The sequence below is a fragment of the Trichechus manatus genome, unplaced genomic scaffold, assembly GCF_000243295.1.
Source record: "Trichechus manatus latirostris isolate Lorelei unplaced genomic scaffold, TriManLat1.0 scaffold00073, whole genome shotgun sequence".
NCBI classification, from domain to species: Eukaryota; Metazoa; Chordata; class Mammalia; order Sirenia; family Trichechidae; genus Trichechus; species Trichechus manatus.
In genome coordinates, this window is record NW_004444009.1 from 1,561,960 (window position 1) to 1,585,296 (window position 23,337).

The following is a 23,337-nucleotide window of genomic DNA, read 5'->3' on the forward strand; positions in this document are numbered from 1 at the left end:
AGTAGCCCAAGAGACAGAAAGGGCCACATAAACCAGAGACTTTATCAGCCCGAGACCAGAAGAACTAGATGGTGCCCAGCTACCACCAATGACCACCCTGACAGGGAACACAACAGAGTCCATGATGGAGCAGGAGAAAGGTGAGGTGCAGAACTCAAATTCTAGCAAGAAGACCAAACTTAACGGTCTGAGACTGGACGTACCCCGGAAAGCATGGCCCCTGGATTCTCTATCAGCCCAGAACTAAAACAATTTCCAAGGTCGACTCTTCAGACAGGGATTGGACTGGAATGTGGGACATAAAGTGATACTCGTGAGGAGTGTGCCTTTTAGCTCAAGTAGATACAAGAGACTAAACGGGCAGCTTCTGTCCAGAGGTGAGATGGGAAGCCAGAGAGGGTTAGGAGCTGGTTGAATGGACATGGGGAATCAGGGGTGGAAAGGAAGAGTGTGCTGTTCACAGAATGGGGAGAGCAAGTAGAGTCACGTAACAATGTATGTATAAATCTCTGTATGGGAAAAAGTAAAAAAGTGACCCAATTAAGTAGATAAAGTATTGCTAAGGAGATCAGAGTTAATTTGATCCTTGGGCAGGTATATCTGCTTTACAGAGAAAAACCACATGTCTAGGCCCAACAAGAGGTCCCTGGGTGGTGCAAATGGTTAAACGCTCAACTACTAACCAAAGAGTTGGTGGTTTGAACCCACCCAGAGGCACCTAGTAGAAGAGGCCAGGTGATCTGCTTCTAAATGGTCACAGCCTTGAAAACTCTATGGAGCAGTTCTACTCTGCACACATGGGGTTGCCATGAGTCAGAATTGACTTGATGGCAACTAACAACAACAGGCCCATCAACTGCAATTATAACTCAGGCATATAATCCAAGATCATGAACTCTTAACAAAGGTTCAGGCATTTGTCATCCTAGTATAGGGTTGCTATGAGTGGGAATCAACTCGATGGCAACAGATCAACAGTATAAAAAACACAAACTAGTAGCTAACAGCTAAAGATGGTGGTGATTTGTAAGGTTTTATTTCAGCAGAGGTAAGCAGTGGTAACTCCACAGTAACATACCTGACAGGTCTTACCCAGGCCCATCTCATCTCCCAGGATGCAGCCATTCTGACAGTGGAAGCGCTGGGCTAGCCAGTTGACTCCCTCCAGTTGGTAAGAGCGAAGCTGAATCCCTAGAAATAAAACATACAGCAAATTCAAAGAGCAGACATTTGAGCACGTACACAGGCTATGCTCTAAGACCTCAAATGAAGACCATTGCCTGAATTCTCAGATCCTCAATCCATGGAATAACTGGCCATATCCTTTGCTGGGAAATTGCAGATGTGTTATCGTTTGCCGACTTCCAAACTACTTTTTGAGAAAGTTTAGTCACCATCATATACAAAGCCCTAAAACGGCCTGTCAGCATTACCAAATCCACTTATTATATGAGAAATCAACCTGGTACGTGGCCTCCATACTGCCTGAGTCTCATGCCAGTGTCCAGTCTAGGAAATAAGGCATTACTGATGCAACACAACAATAACACATGGGTTATATGAACGTCTTCTTGCTTAACAGCAACTATTTAGATTTGCCACTTGTACTAAAGTCAAAAATTGAGACAGGAGTAGACTAAATTATGCTTCAAAAAAGAGGCAGTGTTACTGAGAGTTGAAATCATGCTGCATGAAGTACGATTAGCAGTGTGCAAGGACAGCAGAAAACCCAAACTTGCTGCTGTCAAGTTGATTCTGAATCATAGCAACCCTATAGGATAGCAGAGGATGTCTGAAATCTGCATGTGCTTCTGCAGAGCTCTCTCTCCGTTGGGAAAAAAAATTCAATGGAATAAGCATATCTTCAGGAAGAGGAAGAACCCAAAGAAACTTTACATAAGAACTATTAACAAAAATATAACTTTCTAGTTTGAACTCACGGCCTTTAAAAACAAACTACACAATATACAACTAGTACATTTAAAAAATTAACAATAGAGGTACAGCCAAGATGGCAGAGTCGTCAGACACTTCCTGTGGTCCCTCTTACAACAGAGACCTGAAAAAACACATGAATCAATTATATATGACTACTAGGAGCCCTGAACCTAAAAGGCAAAGTTGAGGACTAGGACTGAACGGCAGGGGGAGGGAGAGACGGTTCAGAAGCAGCGAGGAGTAGCCAGACCTGACCCAGTGGGAACTGGCACCCTGCAGGCTGGATCGGCTGGTTTGCATGGTGAGGCAAGCAGTGGCGCTAGGGATGCATTTTCCACATTAGAAGACGCCAAGCAGTGGAGTCTACGCAAGCCTCCAGAACCCATGAAAAGCAACAATCAGCAAAAGACAAGCACCTGCATCTAACCTACCTCACGGATCAAAAAACACCCCCTTTGGGAAGAATCTCCGATTTACCTACCCCCTCTCCGCTCTGCACCGGGTCCCAGGCCGGCTTCAGCGATTGCCGTGTCTCCTGGGCTGGAAGTAGGATCCATCACACGTCCTGAGCCATTCTCCCGACTTTGGAGAGGGAACGAATCAACTAGCAGGAAAACATAATCTGCCAACTCCCCTAAACCAGGAACTCAGGGCAGGAACAGTCCTTTGCCTAGACACAGACATAAGGGGTCCATGGACTTTGAATGCCTTTCACCTCTCACTAGATCTGTGTAGGCCCATTTCAACAGCGTAGGCCCTCATCAGCACAGTACCACAGGGTATATACCTAAAGTCTATTTTCAACTATAAGGTGGAGTGGCAGATTCCTGACATGTGACACTGCTCTTCCCATTAAGCAGGGTCCTCACCTACCCACATCAGGAGCCTGAGGACTAGTGGCTCCACTCATGCCACATAGCCACCAGCGATGGGGGTCCAAGAATAAGTGGTGGCAGAATAACTGGGTGCTCATAATCTGTCTGCACAACCCACATACCTATGTGCTCTAGGGAACAGGGACATGCTTTCCTCCCAGACACTAATGGGCAGCTGTCAGGCCCCTGCCTTGCTCAGCACATGACCCCTGCTACAGCCAGATACCTGTGCCTACTCCAGTCACCCCTGCCCATCTAGGACTATAGGTGAGAGCCTGCACTACACACGTGGTGACCAACTACCTGGACACCTGAGCTGAATCCATACAAGAAAAGTAAACAGACTCCTGGGATCACATACCTAGTAACATCTTCAAACACCCAGTGACGGGACAAGACAGCTTCAAAGGTGCCAATAATCAAACTAGCTCACACGACCAGCCTATTTGGGCATATCAAAACAAAACAAAACAAGAAGCTAGGACACAGTAACTGAACATAAAATGAATAAGTATAAGAACTTACTGATGGCTCGGAGACAACAGTCAATACCAAATCACATAAAGAAGCAGACGATGATGGCTTCAGCAAGTTCCCAAAACAAAGGATAAAAAACTCTTCACGAGGAAGAGAACTTCTTGGAATTATCGGAGGTAGAATTCCAAATATTCATATACAGAGCTCTTAAAGAGATTATGAAGGGGATCAGGCAAAACGCAGAACAAGCCGAAGAACACACAGATAAAGCAGTAGAGGAACTTAAGAAGGTTATACAAGAGCATAATGACAAATTTAACAGGCTACAAAAATCCACAGAGAGACAGCAAAAAGAAATCCAAAAGATTAACAATAAAATTTCAGAATTAGACAACTCAACAGAAAGTCACAGGAGCAGAAATGAGGCAATGGAAGCCAGAAATAGTGAGATTGAAGATGAAGAACTTGACACCAACTTAGTTGAGGAAAAATCAGACAAAGGAACTTAAAAAAATGAAGAAACCCTAAGAATTATGTGGAACTCTATCAAGAGGAATAACTTATGAGTGATTGGAGTACCAGTACAGGGGAAGAGCAGAAAATACAGAAAGAATTGTTGAAAATTTGTTGGCAGGAAACTTCCTTGATATCATGAAAGATGAGAAGACATCTATCTAAGAAGCTTATCAAACCCCACACAAGGTAGATCCCAAAAGAAGTCACCAAGACATATTATAACCAAACTTGCCAACACCAAAGATAAAGAGAGGATTTTGAGAGTGGCTAGGGATAAACAAAAAGTCATCTACAAAGGAAAGTCAATAAGACTACGCTCAGACTACTCAGCAAAAACCACGAAGGCAAGAAGGCAATGGGACAACATATATAAAGCCCTGAAGGAAAAAAATTCCCCACCAAGAATTATATATCCAGAAAAACTGTTTCTCAAATATGATAGTGAAATTAGGGCATTTCTAGATAAACAGAAGTTTAAGGAATCTGCAAAAACCAAACCAAAAATTACAAGAAATACTAAAAGGAGTCCTCCAGTTAGAAAATCAATAACATCAGGTAACAACCCAAGACTAGAGCACAGGACAGAACAACCAGATATCAACCCAGATAGGGAAGTCACAAAAATAAATCAAATTTAAAACACTGAAAATAGGGAAACAAAAACATCAATATGTAAAAGATGACAGTATTAAAACAAAAAAGAAGGACTAAATAAGGTAGTCATAGATCTTTCATATGGAGAGTAGGTCAAAGTGATATCAAGAAATAAAATATTGCTTTAAACATACAAAAACAGAGATAAATATTAAGGTAACCAAAAAGGAAACTAACAATCCTACACATCAAAATAAAAAACAGGAAAAACATAAAGACTCAGCAAATACAAAATCAAAAACAATGAAAATACATAAAGAAAAACAACTCAGCACAGAAAATTAAGCGAAACAAAGAAACTGTTAACAACACACACACACACACACACACACACACACACACACAAAGACATCAAAAGGACGGGACTAAACTCATACATATCGATAATTATGCTGAATGTAAATGGACTAAATGCACCAACAAAGAGGCAGTGAATGGCAGACTGGATAAAAAAACACCATCCATCTATATGCTGCCTACAAGAGACACATTTTAGACTTAAAGACACAAACAAACTAAAACTCAAAGGATGGAAAAAAATATATCAAGCAAACAACACTCAAAAAACAGCAGGAGTGGCAATATTAATCTCTGACAAAATAGACTTTAAAGTACAAGCCACCACAAAGGATAAGGAAGGACACTATATAATGATTAAAGGGTCAATCAACCAGGAGGACATAACCATAAAAAAATTTACGCACTCAACAACAGGGCTCCAAAATACATAAAATGAATTCTAACAACACTGAAAAGAGGAATAGACAGTTCCACAATAATAGTAGGAGACTCACCACTTTCAGCGAAAGACAGAATATCCAGAAAGAAGCTCAATAAAGACACAGAAGATCTAAATGTCACAATCAAGCACCTTGATCTCACAGACATATACAGAACACTCCACCTAATAGCAGACAAGTACACTTTCTTTTCCAATGCACATAGAACATTCTCCAGAATAGACCACATATTAGGCCATAAAGGAAGCCTTAATGGAATCCAAACATTGAAATATTACAAAGCATCTTTTCTGACCATAAAGCCATAAAAGTAGAAATCAATAACAGAAAAAGCAAGAAAAAAAATCAAACACATGGAAACAGAGCAACAACTTGCTCAAAAACTACTGGGTTATAGAAGAAATTAAGGGGTGGAATAAAGAAAATCACAGAATCAAATGAGAATGAAAACACATCCTACTAAAACCTTTGCGACAAAGCAAAAGCAGCGCTCAGAGGTCAATTTATAGCAATAAATGCATACATCCAAAAAGAAGAAAGGGCCAAAATCAAAACATTAACCCTACAAATAAAACAAATAGAAAGAGAGCAGCAAAAAAAGCCCTCAGGTGCCAGAAAAAAGGAAATAATAAAAATTAGAGCCGAATTAAATGAAATACAGAATAGAAAAACAACTGAAAGAGTTAACAAGACCAAAAGCTGGTTCTCTGAAAAGATCAACAAAATCGATAAACCACTAGCCAAACCGACAAAAGAAAAACAGGAGAGGAAGCAGATAACCCGTATAAGAAATGAGATGGGTGATATCACAACAGACACAACTGAAATTCAAAGAATCATATTGGAATACTATAAAAAATTGTACTCTAACAAATTTGAAAACCTAGAGGAAACGGACAACTTTCTGCAAACTCACTACCTACCTAAACTAGCACAAACAGAGGTAGAACAACTAAATAAACCTATAACAAACGAAGAGACTGAAAAGGTAATTAAAAAACTCTCAACAAAAAAAAGCCCTGGCCCAGACAGTTTCACTGGCGAATTCTACCAAACTTTGAGAGAAGGGTTAACACCACTACTACTAAAGGTATTTCAGAGCATAGGAAAGGACGGAATACTCCCAAACTCATTCTATGACGCCAGCATAACCCTAATACCAAAACCAGGTAAAGACACCACAAAAAAAGAAAATTACAGACCAATATCCCTCATGAACACTGATGCAAAAATCCTCAACAAAATTCTACCCAATAGAATTCAGCAACATATCAAAAAAAAAATTCACCGTGATCAAGTGGAATTTATACTAGGTAATGTAGGGATGGTTCAACAATAGAAAAACAATCAATGTAATCCATCACATAAATAAAACAAAAGATAAGAACTACATGATCTTATCAATTGATGCAGAAAAAGCATTCAAAAAAGTCCAACACCCGTTCATGATAAAAATTCTCAATAAAATAGGAATAGAAGGGAAATTCCTCAGCATAATTGAGGCCATTTATACAAAGCCAACAGCCAACATCATCCTAAATGGAAAGAGTCCGAAAACACTCCCCTTGAGAACGGGAAACAGAAAAGGTTGCCCTTTTTCACCACTCTTGATATTCAACATTGTGCTGGAGGTCCTAGCCAGAGCAATTAGGCTAGAAAAAGAAATAAAGGGCATCCAAATTGTTAAGGAAGAAGTAAAAGTATCTCTGTCTGCAGATGATATGATATTATACACAGAAAACCCCAAAGAATCCACAAGAAAACTTCTCGAACTAATAAAAGGTTTCAACAAAGTATCGCGATAAAAGATAAACACAAAAATCAGTTGAATTCCTCTAGACCAACAAAGAGAACTTTGAAGAGGAAATCACCAAATCAATACCATTTACAATAGGCCCCAGGAAGATAAACTACTTAGGAATAAATCTAATCAGAGACGTAAAAGACCTATACATAGAAAGCTACAAAACACTACTGCGAGAAACCAAGAGACCTATATAAGTGCTCATGGATAGGAAGACTCAACATTGTGAAAATATCAATTCTACCCAAAGCGATCTACAGATACAATACAATCCCAATCCAAATTCCAACGGTATTTTTTAAGGAGATGGAGAAACAAATCACCAACTTCATATGGAAAGGGAAGAGGCCTCGGATAAGTAAAGCATTACTCGAGAAAAAGAACAAAGTGGGAGGCCTCACACTACCTGATTTTAGAACCTATTATACCGCCATGGTAGTCAAAACAGCCTGGTACTGGTATAACAACAGATACATAGACCTATGGAACAGAATTGAGACTCCAGATGTAAATTCATCCACCCATGAGCAGCTGATATGTGACAAAGGCCCAAAGTTCATTAAATGGGGAAAAGATGGTCTCTTTAACAAATGGTGCTGGCATAACTGGATATCCATCTGCAAAAAAAATGAAACCAGACCCATACCTCACACCATGCACAAAAACTAACTCAAAATGGATCAAAGACAAATATAAAATTGAAAACAATAAAGATCATGCAAGAAAAAATAGGGACAATGCTAGGAGCCCTAATACATGGCATAAACAGAATACAAAACATTACTAACAATGCACAAAATCAGAAGAGAAACTAGATAACTGGGAGCTCCTAAAAATCAAACACTTATGCTCATCAAAACACTTCACCAAAAGAGTCAAAAGACAACCTATAGACTGGGAAAACAATTTTGGCTACGACATACCCAATTAGGATCTAATCTCTAAAATCTACAAGGTACTGAAAAACCTCAACAACAAAAAGACAAATAACCCAATTAAAAAATGGGCAAAGGATATAAACAGGTACTTCACCAAAGAAGACATTCAGGCAGCTAACAGATACATGAGGAAATGCTCACGATCATTAGCCATCAGAGAAATACAGATCAAAACTACAATGAGGTATCATCTCACCCCAACAAGGCTAGCATTAATCCAAAAAACACAAAATAATAAATGCTGGAGAGGTTGTGGAGAGCCTGGAACACTTATACACTGCCGGTGGGAATGTAAAATGGTACAACTACTTTGGAAAGCAATTTGGCACTTCTTAAAAAGCTAGAAATAGAAGTACCATACGATCCAGCAACCCACTCCTTGAAATATATCACAGAGAAATAAGAGCCATCACACAAATAGATACATGCACACCCATGTTCACTGCAACAATTTTCACAACTGTAAAAAGATGGAAACAACCCAGGTGCCCATCAACAGACGAATGGATAAACAAATTATGTTATATTCACACAGTGGGATACTACGCAATGATAAAGAGCAACTATGAATCTGCAAAACATCTCACAACGTGGATGAATCTGGAAGGCATTATGCTGAGTGAAATTGGTCAGTCGCAAAAGGATAAATATTGTATGAGACCACTATTATAAGAACTCAAGAAAAGGTTTAAACACAGAAGAAAACATTCTTTGATGGTTTACGCGGGTGGGGAAGGAGGGACAGGGGTATTCATTAACTAGATAGTAGACAAGAATTATCTTAGGTGAAGGGAAGGACAACACATAATACATGGAAAGTCAGCACAACTGGACTTAATCAAAAGCTAAGACATTTTCTGAATACAACCAAACACTTCAAGGGACAGAGTAGCAGGGGCAGGGGTCTGGGGACCATGGTTTCAGGGGACATCTAGGTCAACTGGTATAACAAAATGTATTAAGAAAATGTTCCGCATCCCACTTTAGTGAGTGGCGTCTGGGGTCTTAAAAGTTTGCGAGCGGCCATCTAAGATGCATCAATTGGTCGCTATCTACCTGAAGCAAAGGAGAATGAAGAACACCAAAGACACAAGGAAAATACTAGACCAAGAGAAAGAAAGGGCCACATATACCAGAGAGTCCATCAGCCTGAGACCAGAGGAACTAGATGGTGCCCAGCTACCACCAATGGCCACTTTGACAGGGAACACAAATGATGGAGCAAGAGAAAAGTAGGGTACAGAACTCAAATTCCAGTAAAAAGACCAGACTTAATGGTCTAACTGAGACTGGAGGAACCCCAGAAGACATGGATGGCCCCCGGACTCTCTGTTAACCCAGAACTAAAACCATTCCCAAAGCCAATTCTTCAGACTAAGTTTAGACTAGACTATAAGACATAAAATGATACTCGTGAAGAGTGTGCTTCTTAGTTCAAGTAGATACATGAGACTAACGGGAGCTCCTGTCCGCAGGAGAGATGAGAAGGCAGAAAGGGACAGGAGCTGGATGAATGGACACGGGAAATCCGAGATGGAAAGGAGTGTGCTGTCACATTACAGAGAGAGCAACTAGGGTCACATAACAATGTGTGTATAAATTTTTGTATGAGAAACTAACTTGAGCTGTAAACTTTCACTTAAAGCACAATAAAAAAAATGGAAAAAAAAACAATAGTTACTTATTATATATCAGGCAAAGTAGTTAACACATTATATAAATTATCTCATTTAATCCTTATAACAGAGTCCCTGAGTGGTACAAATGGTTAACATACTTGGCTGCTTGGAGGTTAGAGACTACCAAGAGGTGCCTTGGAAGAAAGGTCTCGCAATCCACTTCTGATGAATTATCCACTGAAAACCCTAAGGAACACAGTTCTACTCTGACACACGTGGGGTTACCATGAGTCAGAATTGACTTCACAGCAACTAGAAAAAAAAATCCTTATAACAATCCCATATGGTAGGTATTACATCCATTTTATAAATTAGAAATTTCTTGATAATTCAGATAATCAAAGAAGATTAAAATAGGCAATTTGGAGACATCCACTGGAATACTACTCAGCAACAAAAAGGAAAGAACTACTGATACACACAACAATCTGGACGAATCTTCAGAAAATTTTGCTCAGTGAAGAACATCAATCCTCAAAGGTTACATGCTGTATGGTTGTATTATTTAACATTTTTGACACGACAAAATGACAGAAATGGAGAACAGGTTAATGGTTGCCCAAGGTTAAAGAAGGGGTGAGAAGGAAGTGGGGGTGGCTGTAAAAGGGCTTCCTTGTGGTGATGGATCCTGACTACATCAACGTTAATACATTGGTTGTGATATTGTATTATAGTTGTGAAAGAGGTTACCATTGGGAGAAACTGGGTAAAAGAGGTATAGTATCTCTCTGTATTATTTTTAATAACTACATGTGAATCTATAAATGTCTCAAAATAAAAAGGTTAATTAAAAAATGATATGAAATTCTATTCCCTAATGATAACACTACTTAACACTTATATGTAAATTGTAGAAAACAGAAATTACTCTTTGTAGTTTAGGCAGAAAGAGATTTAATACAGGGAACTGGATGACCACAAATTTGTGAAAGGGCTGGAGGAATAACCATCAAACTAAGCTTCCAAGTACGGATGCCAGATCAGCACCACAGAACTGGCCTACTAAGGAAGCATCTACCTGTCCTGACTGGAAAACCAGGAAATCAACCAGGAGGCTATTGCCCCAACTGCCAGCTCCATGACCCTACCACCTCAGCTGCAATCTACACCAGCAAAATGGATCCTCCACATCCAACACCCATGAAGTGAGAACTAGTCACCAAGATAGATACTGCAGAAAACCCAAACCCCTTATAGACTCTCTGTAGCCTCTCCCTTACTTTCCCGTTCAAATCTCCCACAGTTTGAGCAATTAGGCTGAAGCCAAGTCACATGCACAAAAGAATTACAGAAGAGTCTGGGACATGTGGTCTTTAGCTTTCTAGTCGAGCCTGTAGGACAGAGTAAGGGAAGACTGAGGTGGGGGAATAAAGTTGGTGGTAATAATCTTCAATATCCATATAAAGTTGTTTGAATTCTCTTGCCCACCTCTCCAGGTGGATGACAAGTAGTAAAAAAGCAGGCAAAAACAGCAAGAGGTAACTGATCAAATATACAACAAAATCAAATGGCAAATAAACTAGAAAACATATTCCCAATACATATGACAAATATTAATACCTCCAATGCAAGAAAAACCCTACAAAGCAAAGGAAAAGACAAACACCCCATTTAAAAAATGGACAAGGAGCATAAAAAGATAAAAAGGGAAGGAACAAAAGAAAGACAAATATCCAAGTGTCCATCAATTCTAGTAACTAAATAAACATCAGATTAAACAATAGAACATTTTAACTTCTCAAATTAGAAAATATCAGTGTTGGCAAAAGTGTGGAGAAATTTTGCATACTCTGTTCTAGAAAGGCTATATTTGAAGAGTTAAAAATTCATATCTATGCAAGTATATCCTTACAAGGTTATTTTTTGAAAAAATATTTTATTGTGTTTTCAGTGAGAATTTACAGAGCTAATAGGTTCCCATTAACAATTTCTACACAAATTATTCAGTGACATTGATTACATTTTTCATAATGTGTTAACATTCTTATTAATTCTGTTCTGGTTGTCATATGAGGTTTCTTTTTTTTTTTTTTTGCCTCAATTTTATTTATTTTGTTGTTGTTGAGAATATACAAAGCAAAACATACCAATTCAACAGTTTCTACATGTACAATTTAGTAACATCAACTACATTCTTCGAGTTGCACAACCACTCTCACCCTCCTTTTCTGAGTTGTTCTTCCCTTATTAACATAAACTCTCTGCCCCTAAAACAAAACACGTTGCCCTAGAGTCAATTCCAACTCATAGAGACCCTATAGGACAGAGCAGAACTGCCCCGTAGGGTTTCCAAGGAGCAGCTGGTGGATTTGAACTGTCAACCTTTTGGTTAGCAGCCAAGCTCTTAACCACTGTGCCATGAGTTGCTTTTGTCAATTTGATCCCATATAGATAGTTCTTAAAAGACCATAATGCTCAAGGCAGACTTTTTACTAATCAAGCTAAACTACTGTTTGGTTTTAAGATGACTTCCGGGGATATTTTTGGTTTAAGGCTTAAGGATTATCTCAGGGCAATAGTTTCAGGGTTCATCTACCCTCCATGGCTCCACAAAGTCATGAAAATTTGGAATTCCATTCTATATTTTCCCCCTTTTGATCAGGATTCTTCTGTGGAATCTTTGATCAAAATGTTCAGTTGTGGTAGCTGGGCACCATCCAGTTCTTCTGATCTCTTGACACAGTTGTTCATGGAGGCAATCAGCCACACATTCCATATCCTCCTCCCAATCCTGACTCTCCTTCCTCTGTTGTTCCAGGTGAATAGAGATGAACTGTTGTGTGTTGGATGGCTGCTTATAAGCTTTTAAGACCCCAGGCACTATGCAATGAACTAGGAGGTAGAACAGAGGCACTAAACACATTATTAGGCCAATTAACTGGGATGTCCCATGAAATCATGACCCTAAACCTCCAAACCAAGGAACCAAATCCCATGAGGTGTTTGGTTGTACATAAGCAGTCTCAGCAGCTACTCTTTTTTTTTTTTTTTTGGTCATTGTTGTAAATATATTTATCATACAACTTCTGCCAATTCAACTTTCTACAGGTGTACAAATTACTGACAGCAATTACAATAATCAGCTGTGTAACCCTACCTTTAATCAATGTGATTTTTCCATCACCATTAACCCCCATTCTCCCTCCCCGTAACCACTAAAAAACTTCGTTCTCTATACATTTGCCTTTTCTTGTCTTTTTTATTAAGTAAGATCATACAATATTTGTCCTTTGTAATGGGGTTATTTCGCTCAGCATAATGTCCTCAAGCTCCATCCATACTATAGCATGTATCAAGACTTCATTTCTCCTACTGGCTGAGCAGTATTCCATTGTATGTATGTACCATGTTTTGTTTATCCATTCATCTCTTGATGAGCATTGAGGTTGTTTCTACCTTTTGGCTATTGTGAATAGTGCTGCAACGAACATTGATATACACGTCTCTTTTTGAGGCTCTGCGTTCACGTCTTTTGAGTATATACCTAGGAGTGGAATTGATGCATCATAAGGTTATTTTTCAGTATTATTTACAACAGCAAACAAAAAGTTAAGAATCAATGTCCATGGAAGCAGCAGTCAAGGAATCAAACGATGAATTGCATTGAGCAAATCTGCTGCAAAAGATCTCTTTAAAATTTTAAAAAGCAAGGATGTCATTTTGATGGCTAAGGTGCACCTGACCCATACCATGGTCTTTTCAATAGCTTCATTTGCATGTGAAAGGTAGACAATGAAAAAGGAAGACAGAAGAATTGATGCATTTGAACTGTGGTGTTGGCAAAGAATACTGAATATACCGTAAACTGCCAAAAGAACAAACAAATTAGTCTTAGAAGAAATGCAATCAGATTGCTCCTTAGAAGCAAGGATGGCAAGACTTCAGTTTGCTTACTTTGAACACATCACTAGGAAGGACCAATTGCTGGAGAAGGACATCATGTTTGGTAGAGACAGGGTCATCGAAAACAAGGGAGACCCTCAACGAGATGGGCTGACACGACAGCCACAACAATGGACTTGAGCATACCGACTGTGAAGACAGCACAGAACCAGGCAACGTTTCATTCTGTTAGGGTCATCATAAGTCGGAGCCAACTCAACAGCAACTAACAACAACAAATACCTAAGAAGAGAGGCTGTCTAAATTATGGTACATCCATACATTGAAATACCCCATAACCATTAAAAATGATGTTGAAAAAGATTAAATGTTAATAAGGAAAAAATACGGCTTCCAGTGTAAAGGAGAAACCCTGAAGCCCTTTTGACCAGAATAAAATAGCTAAACTAACCAAGGCCCCTGCTACATTCAGCAAAATTAAATGGGATCTTTAACAATGCCTGAACTTTGGGCTCTTTATCTGGCTAGTAACCATGGGCAGACAAGAAGTTGTTTCTCTCTGCGATCAAGCCGGATGTGGAAAGTATGCACCCCAACAAGGGGGTCTTGACACAAATACATTTGTGTAAAATGGCCTCAAGAAATATTTCTTTAGAAAGACCGAGGCACCAACATTATCTGAATCTTCTAGACAACTGGGAAAGTTCCACTTGAGCAAGCTATTTCACCCTTCTCCTGTAGTCCCTGCCTACCTCACATCCCAGCAATTATCACCCTATAACCAACTAGGGGGAACATATGTGTACTCTAAATCAACTCCTTCCTAGTCTCCGCTGTCAGTAAACCGGCCTTATGTTGACTTAAATTGTAATCTCCAACTAAATAATGCATTTTTAGGTTCTTTGTTCTAACCCATTAAATATGTGTTTATGGCCTCACTATTTTGGAATCATTTATTTCACTCTGTGAGATCAGACATTTTCCCTGGGCCGGACTGTTTTCAAACTCTTTGCTTTACTTTAACAGAAAAAGCGATCATTAAACTCTTTAACACCAAAAAATATGTGCATGAAATTTTATCCTACCTACCCCCCAGGAAAAAGGAAATTATACATACACATACACACACACATATACAAGTATGCATACACCAAAGACTGGCAGAATAAACAATAACACTGTGTGAGGAACTTTTAAATATTGAGATGCCACTAGGTCTAATTAAGGAGATTTTAGAACTAAAATTAAGCACTCCATTCAGAATTAACTGATGGCTTTACTTCTACACTCCTGATAAACAAAGCTCATTCGTGTTTATTACTTTAAAAGTGTTCCTACAACTGACCTTAGAAAAAGCTTCATTGGGTTGTTAAAATAAATTTGAGCCTATAGATAAACATGTTGTTTTAACTACCTTAAAGAAGTTCCCCAGCAAGCTAAATTTGAACCTATAGATATAACATGTTAACTACCTTAAAGAAGTTCCCCAGCAAGCGCCTAAGCATTATTTCTTTTCTCTCAGCTAAATAAGCAGTTTATTTATACCTTCCAAACTAATGGTCAGTTCTGTATCCAAACGTTCCAATTAAGTTGGCCCAGCTGCAATTATATCACTAACTTCCTTATCACTAAACTTTCATGTCGAAATTGTTTATGATTTTCATTTAAGAAATATTGCCTTAGTTAATGGTATCAAGTATGAGAGATCTGTTTGACTAGAAACTGATGTAAAGAAAATTTTCACAGTTAACTGCCACCGTTGTAAATCTCACCTCCTTTCCTGCCATTACTTTGATGTGAAGTTGTTATCTGTACTCACTCTACTTGTGAAATATTTGTTTTGCGTGTAAGGCAGAGCAAACCGTTACAGTCATGCTGAACGCATGCTCTCCCATGGTTCATTCCTTCAATAAATTTTATTTGTTTAAATATAAAATTGGACTGTTGGTCCAGTGTCTTCAAGAGGACAACAGTAATAGGATTATGAAGATTAAACATCTTTTCTTTATGTATATGATATTCCCCTAAATGTTCTAAAGAGAACAGGCACTACTCTTCTATCAGAAAGACAAAAAAATCAGTAAGTTTTTTAACAAACAAAGAGTAGCTTCTTGGAATATTTATTCTGGCAAATAGAAATAGGACTTTTAAGTTATAATATCTAATGGTTATTCTTTTGACTACACCTGTTTTCTATTTTTCTTTTTCTCCACAACCAATTTATCTGTTTCCACCATAAAGTTTCCACATATGCCTACTTACTTCATTCACTCACTCTATCCCATCCACTCAAACTTGCTACCTCTTGTCTATCTTTTCATCTTCACTGAAACAGCACATGTCCATGCATACATTTTTCCTGGTTATTATCTACAGCTTATTATCAATGTGTACACAATTCCTAGCTCTCTCTTACACATGCTCTCAAAGAATCATATCCCAAAGCACCTGGAAGGAAATTAGCAAATACACAAACATATAAACTTAAGTCAAGATGAGTCAAACATATAAACATCTGTCCATAAATGAATACTCACAGATGGATACATACTCCTTGCAGAACAGAGATACATATTCTTACAGACTCAGAGACACAAGAAGGTAGAGGTCTTTTCTTGTATCTTATCCTCTCATCTTTATCCATCCCTCTTCTAAACTGGGTGTAGAACTGCACCTTTTGTTTCATTCCAAGAATAACAAAACCTCATGCTTCTGTGGTATTTAGCACAAAGTATGAATTCAATAAATACGTGTTTATGCTTTTGAAAGCACTCTCATTCAGCACTCTAGGAAAGCAATGCCATATTTGTTTTGCTCAACTTTGTACTCAGAGTATGTTTGCTCATCTCAGTACCTTAATAGTATGTGGCTCTCAGTCACATTCCATAAATGATGGATAAACGACCCCATTACGTATTGATTATTGTTGACCCATGATTATCATACAGGTAAGGAACGTACTGTCTTTCCTATTTTATAAATAAAATAAAGGTTTGGAGAGGTTAAATGGTGAGTCAAGTGCAAGCCCAGGAATAGAGTCTGGGTCTCTCTATGCAGGAAATACGATTGGACTCTAGCCTGCAGACCTCGAGGGGAATGCCGGTTTCGCGCGTCCAGGACTCTGGGGAAAAAGACTAGTATAAATAAAATAGACTGTTACATGCGGTAATGAGCAGACAAACATTGCTTAGCTGCATATTTCAAAATACAGCACTTGGGGAGAATTAATCAAAGAACTGCGCGTGCACAGTAAACGAACAACCCAAACTGCAACTGGGAGCCAAGTTCTGATAGTGAAGAGAAACAGCCAATGAAAACCCCCAGGCCAGGCCGCCAACCGACGCAAAAGAAGCTTTCGCACTCTTGGGGCGCCAGAACGTCCTCTCCTTCTCAGGAGGCCTGCACTTTGCGCTGGCTTTACGAAGTTATCTTCCCACCGGCCTGTTTCTCCGGCGCCAGGGCGCGGGCCAGGCCTCGCTCCTCCGCCCTATCCTCATTCATTCCAGCCCTTGGGCCCCGCACGCAGAGCGAGAGGGGGAAATGGCCACCTGCCCCAAGGCATGGTCTCCTCCCCGCCCACCCCGTCCCTAAGGCGGGAAGGGAAGACCCTAGCTCGAGCGGGTAAATAAGCCCACGGCAGGCGGTGAACTCTAGGCGGTGGGGGACCGTTCCAGGCGCGGAGCTTCCGGGCCAGAGCGAAGCGAATCCCAAGTAGTTGGCTGATCTGGGTGGAAGTTCGCCTGGCCTACTGACCTGTCAGGCCCCACTGCCATAAGTCCTGCTCGTCCACCCGCGCCCAGTTGGCCTCTGTTCTGTTCTTAGTCTGAAGAGCCACCAGGAAGCTGGGCATGTTGCACTCGCGCGTCGCTGCGCCCGCGCGCTCCATCCGGCCAGAAGAGGCCCCGCCCGCGCGGCCCTACGCGCTTTTCCTTCCGAACGCGCTCGGGCCGCCGGCGACTCGCAGGGGCAGAGCCGAGCGGGCGCAGCTGCCGCTAGGGGGCGCGTCCTACGCCGCTTTCTAGATCAGAGTTGGGCACGCGGTGCTCTGAGTTACCCTACAGGTTCGTTCAGAAATTCTTCTAATGCTGGCAGTGGCATCACTAGGATTGGTGTCATCCCCTCCCCCCGCCATGGACCTCCTCCCGTACTAGGCCACACAGAATCCTTAGTAATATTTTTTGTATTAATGTTACCCATAAATCGTAATTCCCGGAACGTGCAAGTGCCTCCCCCCTCCCAGCAAGCCGACGGGACAGCAGGCAGAGGCGGGGCTGCTGGGTGATGACTTCCTAACCCCGGTTACTGAGTCCCGGCTCGGGTGAGAAGCGCGGCGACCCTAGCCCCGCGGTCATGGGGGCTGGAAGACCAGAGGCGCTGGTGGACTGGCCCCGGCCCCCAGAGGCCGGGCGCCCGACGGGAGTTCGCGCTCCCGGACCGAGGGGCGGGAATGGATGGCGGACACGCAGTCCAGCTGAGCGCTCACTAGCGGCTGGGCGCTGCCTCTAGGGCCACTTAGGCATGCTGCAACGTAGGGGTACCTCCTACCCAGACCCACTGGCCTTCGAGGTTCCTTTTTAGCGCACGGGCTTGCTTGCTCTTTGGCCGGGCAGAGAAATCGGGCAGCCAGTGCGGCTGCGCGGCTAGCTCCGGGTGGCAACGGAAAGGGTTAGAGCGAAGCCCTCCGGCCGGCAGGGGAAAAGCCCTGAGACAGAGGGGCTCTTCTGGCGCCGTGCGCCCCCTACCTAGGCTAACTGCAGGCGTCTGGCACGTCCCTCCAGGGGTGGAGGTCACGCGGCCCGGCCCGCCCCACCTGGAATGGGGGGAGGTGCTCGGGAGTTGCGGGAGAAGGGCATGGAGGGCCGCCCAGTTCCCGGGCTCAGCGGGGCCCCGGGTACAGTCAGGCGAGCGGGGTGAGAACAGTCTTAAAGGGCCAGTCTTTCGCAGGCCGTGGGGTGTAGAGAGATCAGCCGCCAAGCCCGCGCCCGGAGACCTGGCAGGAGCTCCGCGGGTGCTCTGTTAGATGGGGGAGGGGGCGGTGCAGAGGGCCCAGGCTGGCGTGCGGAACTCGGCTCCTGCTTGTGTCTGCATGTTTGGTCCACACCTGTGGCAGGACACGCAGCCCCAGCGCCGGCCGGCAAGTCTGGCTGGCTGCCTCACACGCTGTCACCCCCTCTGACAGAGTCACCAGATGCAGTTCGCACCTCCCTAGTGACGCCACAGGGTGCTGGTCGCGTCCTTAGAGCCGCTGGGTTCTCACTGGTTGTGCTGTTGTGCGCTCAAGACGCGATTGCCTGAAATGCTCATCAGGGAGTCGGCTCGTTCACTTATTATTTAATCAACATTGACTGTCATGTGCCAGGTACTCCGCTGGGTTTTGGGGTTATGGAATTCAATAACGCATCATCCCTGCCTTCCAGCGACTCACAGCATGATTATAAAGTTGAATTCCCTTTACACTGTAATAACTTGGTTTATGTCCTGAAATCTGGTTACTTATTATCTATTAGCTATATGGCCAAAGTTAGGAATCCCTGAACAGCAGTAAATTACAATCACAAATGACGTCATTGTTTGCTGCAATGAATTTCAGCCTGCACTCTTACGACATGTTGAATTTGCACCCGGAACAATACCTGACACATAGTATGCACTCAATAAGTATTAGTAAATGTTTGAATGGAGTGCCTATGGGGCAATTCTAAAAATCCAGGACCTACGACTGCCATAACTTTCAGGTACAGAGATGACATTTCACAGATGAGAAAACTAATGGACAAAAAAATTCAGGTAGCTTCTCCAATGTTTTCTAGTGAGTCAGTGTTAACTGTCAGAATAAAGTCTAGCACCAACTCCTTTTTTCATTCATTTCTTACTTAGGATATGCTATCATGGTGTTCATATTGATTCTGTGTTTCATTCCTTTTTAGAAAGAGTGTGTCCTCTGGCAACAGCAACCAAACAAGATTAAAGGTAACTAAATCATGCTAGTGGTGGACCTTAGCATTTGCCAACCCTACAAAAACAAGCATGATCAAGCAAAGGTTAATGAACAAGTTGTGTTTGCTGTGCGTTATGTCCTTACCCTGTTGGGTAACAGCAAGACACCAGCTGGCAGCAGCTAGTGAGCCAGATGTAGAGCTTGGGTGAAAGCTGTGACCATAAGTGTACTTTTTGAGTACATTGGTTTAGACCTGATGGCCCAGATTAGGATTACATCAGTGCCTTAGAGTGGAAAAAACACTGGACAGGGATGAAGGAGACTTGGGTTTCTTTACTCCCAAGAAAGGAAAATCTATATTTTTGCTTTTGATGTAATTATACATCTTTGGCATCAAATAACACATAATAAATTTAAAACTTAGAGAAAATATACTAAAAAGAGTGCACATTTAAGTATAACAACAAAGTAAGTCTGTTTATGGGACTCTGGCCCAGTCACTTTAGAAAAGTGGCACTCCGCTTTAACACCAAAGGCAAGAGAACAACACTGGAATACTATTAAGAAAATCTTTGTGGACATAGTCTAGAGGTTGTAAACTGGCAGCCATGCAGGAAAGTTTGCCCACAGGTCTTTTGTTTGGCCAGTCAGAGTTTCTTTTACTTTTTTAATAGAATGCCTTTTGACTGTCATACCTCACCATCAAATTGTTGTTGTTGTTATTGTTGTTGTTAGTTGCCATCAAGTCAGCTCTTTCTCTTGGTGACCTTATGTATAAGAGAGTGAAACATTGCCAGTTCTGTGCCATCAAATTGTTGTTGGTGTTGTTGGGTGCCATCAAGTCGATTCTGGCTCAGAACAACCCTGAGTACAACAGAACAAAACACTGCCCGGTCTTGCACCATCCTCACAATCATTGCTGTGTTTCAGCCCATTGTTGTAGCCACTGTGTCAGTCCATCTCGTCGAGGAGCTTCCTCTTTTTCACTGACCCTCTACTTTACCAAGCATGATGTCCTTCTCCAGGGACTGGTCCCTCCTGATAATGTGTCCGAAGTACACGAGATGCCTTTGCATAGTCAGTAAGACAGAGGTAAACATCTTTCTGGTGTTCTCTGCTTTCAGCCAAGATCCATCTGACATCAGCAATATCCCTCATTCTATGTCCTCTTCTGAATCCAGCTTGAATTTCTGGCAGTTCCCTGTCGATGTACTGCTACAGCTGTTTTTGAATTATCTTCAGCAAATTTTACTTGTATGTGATATTAATGATGTTGTTTCATAATTTCCACATTTTGTTGGATCACTTTTCTTTGGAATGAGCACAAATATGGATCTCGTCCAGTTGTTTGGCCAGGTAGCTATCTTCCAAATTTCTTGGCATAGACAAGTGAGCACTTCCCAGTGTTGCATCCATTTTTTGAAACGTCTCAATTGTTATTCTGTCAATTCCTGAAGCCTTGTTTTTCACCAATGCCTTCAGTGCAGCTTGGACTTCCGGAAGCTCAACTGAAACTTGTCCACCATGGTGACTCTGCTGGTATTTGAAATACCAGTGGTATAAGCTTCTAGCATCACAGCAACATATGAGCCACCACAGTACCACAAACTGACAGACGAGTGGTGGGCCATCAAATTAGTGACTTGTAATTTTACTTTTTGTTCTCTACTCAGAAATACAATGCTTATGCAATCCACCTAGCCACACCCTAAAGGCCGATGCTGAGATTTAACCTGTGTGATATATTTCTATTTAACAAGATTCTCAACAATAAAACCAAATGTAGCCAAAATGTTTTTCATAGCTCAACCTGCACCGAAATATCTTTAGACAATGTGATCTCATCACCTAGAGACTGGAATCTGTGACCTTCCTCCTGCTCCAGTTGACAAGATCCTAGAGCCTATCTTATGCCCTAACCTCACAAAGCTGGGTCTTAGGTTTGAAAAATGAGTACACTTGTTGCACATGTATCTGCACTCCTGAGACACAGTTTCAACTTTGGTGCAAGACAGTCTCTCCACCTCCATCCCCAGAACTGTTCAAAATTGGCATTTGCAATTAATCTTCACAATCAGAGAGTTTTAACCATCATAGAGTGCTTCTGGAAGGACCATGAGCTGTAGTATTTTATAATAGAGATAAGTAAGTAAGGTGAAAGGATAAACACTGCTGCACACCTTCTCCAATTCTGAACCATGGAACAGAACCTCATTCTGTTTAAACAACTGCCTCTTGATCCATGTATAGGTTCTGCATGAGCACGATTAAGTGTTCTGGAATTCCTATTCTTTGTTACAGTTTGTTATGATCTACATAGTCAGATGCTATCACATAGTCCGTAAAGCACAGGTAAACATCTTTCTGGTATTCTCTGCTTTCAGCCAAGATCCATCTGACATCAGCAATGTTATCCCTTATTCCATGTCCTCTTCTGAATCTAGCTTGAACTTCTGGCAGTTCCTTGTCAATATACAGCTGCAGTTGTTTTTGAATTACCTTCAGCAACATGTTGCTAGCAGGTGATACTAATGATATTGTTTGATAATTTCCATATTCCATTTGATTGCCTTTCTTTGGAATGGGCACTGTGATGGTTAAGATTGTGTGTCAACTTGGCTGGGCCATGGTTCTCAGTGTTTTAATGTGATCACTCCCATGATTGAATATCCTGTGAGTAGCCAATCAGATGAAAGGGAGTCTCCTTGGGAGTGTGGCCCACGATGAATATAAGCAGACGTTCTGGCTTTTTGCTCTCTCTGGATCCTGCGGCTGCCTCCTGTCCTCTCATCTCTGGTTCTTGGGACTTGAGCTGTCAGCTTATCTACCAAACTTGGGATTTGTCGATCTGCACAGCCTGTGAGCGGGAGCCCTGCTCTCTGATCTGCCGATCTTGGGCTTGCCAGCTTCTGCGGCTGCGTGACTTGGTAGAGGCCTCTACCCTGATCCACGAACTTGGGACATTCTAGCCTCTACAATCGCGTGAGCTGTTTCCTTGATAAAAATCTCTCTATATATGTATATTTGTACACTTCACTGGTATTGCTTCTCTAGAGAACCCAGCCTAAGACAGGCACAAATATGGATCTCTTCCAGTTGATTGGTCAGGTAGCTGTACCCAAATTTCTTGACATAGATGAGTAAGAGCTTCCAGCGTTGCATCTATTTGTTGAATCATCTCAGTTGGTATTTCATTAATTCCTGGAGACTTGTTTTTCTCCAACGCCTTCAGTGCAGCTTGAACATCTTCCTTCAGTATCAGTAGTTTGATCATATGCTACCTCCTGCACCATTCAATGTTTTACCCATAGAATCCTTCAGTAATGCAATAGCTTGAACCTTTGCTTCAGTTTTTTCAGCTTGAGAAATGTTGATTGTGTTCTTCCCTTTGGGTTTTCTAACTTTAGATCTTTGTACATTTCATAATACTTTGCCTTGTCGTCTTGCCAAAATGAAGACAATTTGAAGCACTTAATGATGAAAGTTAAAGACTATAGCCCGGCCAAACACCACAGTATGAATTACACCTGAACGTGAAGAAAATGAAAATCTTCACAACTGGACTAGTAAACAACATCTTTTTGGACAATCAACGTCTGTGGAAGCAGTAGTCTAGAAATGACGTATTGCATTGGGAAAATCTGCTGCAAATGACTTCTTTAAAGTTTTAAATAGCAAAGATATCACTTTGATTACTAAGGTGCACCTGACCCATGGCATGGTCTTTTCTATCACCGTCATATGCATGAGAAAGCTAGACAATGAAAAAGAAAGACAGAAGAAGAATTGATGCATTTGAACTGTGGTGTTGGCAATGAATACTGAATATCATAGACTGCCAGAACAAACAAATCAGTCTTAGAAGAAATACAGCTAGAATGCCCCTTAGAAGTGAGGATGGCTAGACTTCATCTTGCTTACTTTGGACATGTCAT

General features: G+C 41.3%; 1 protein-coding gene across 3 annotated transcripts in view; it reads right to left on the minus strand.

Moving 5' to 3' along the window:
* Window positions 1–17,352, minus strand: part of CHD1L (chromodomain helicase DNA binding protein 1 like) — a 104,630-nt gene extending 87,278 nt beyond the window's left edge. For 2 of the 3 annotated variants that reach the window (XM_004380426.3, XM_023734847.1), the window contains exons 1-2: window positions 17,218–17,352; window positions 1,079–1,191 (exon numbers count right to left, since the gene is read on the minus strand). In XM_004380426.3, the coding sequence (XP_004380483.2) occupies window positions 1,079–1,191; window positions 17,218–17,350 (246 nt within the window). In that variant the 5' untranslated portion in view covers window positions 17,351–17,352. The remainder of the gene's footprint in view (window positions 1–1,078; window positions 1,192–17,217) is intronic. The other variant, XM_023734848.1, reaches the window with a different exon arrangement.
* Window positions 17,353–23,337: the final 5,985 nt, after the last annotated feature.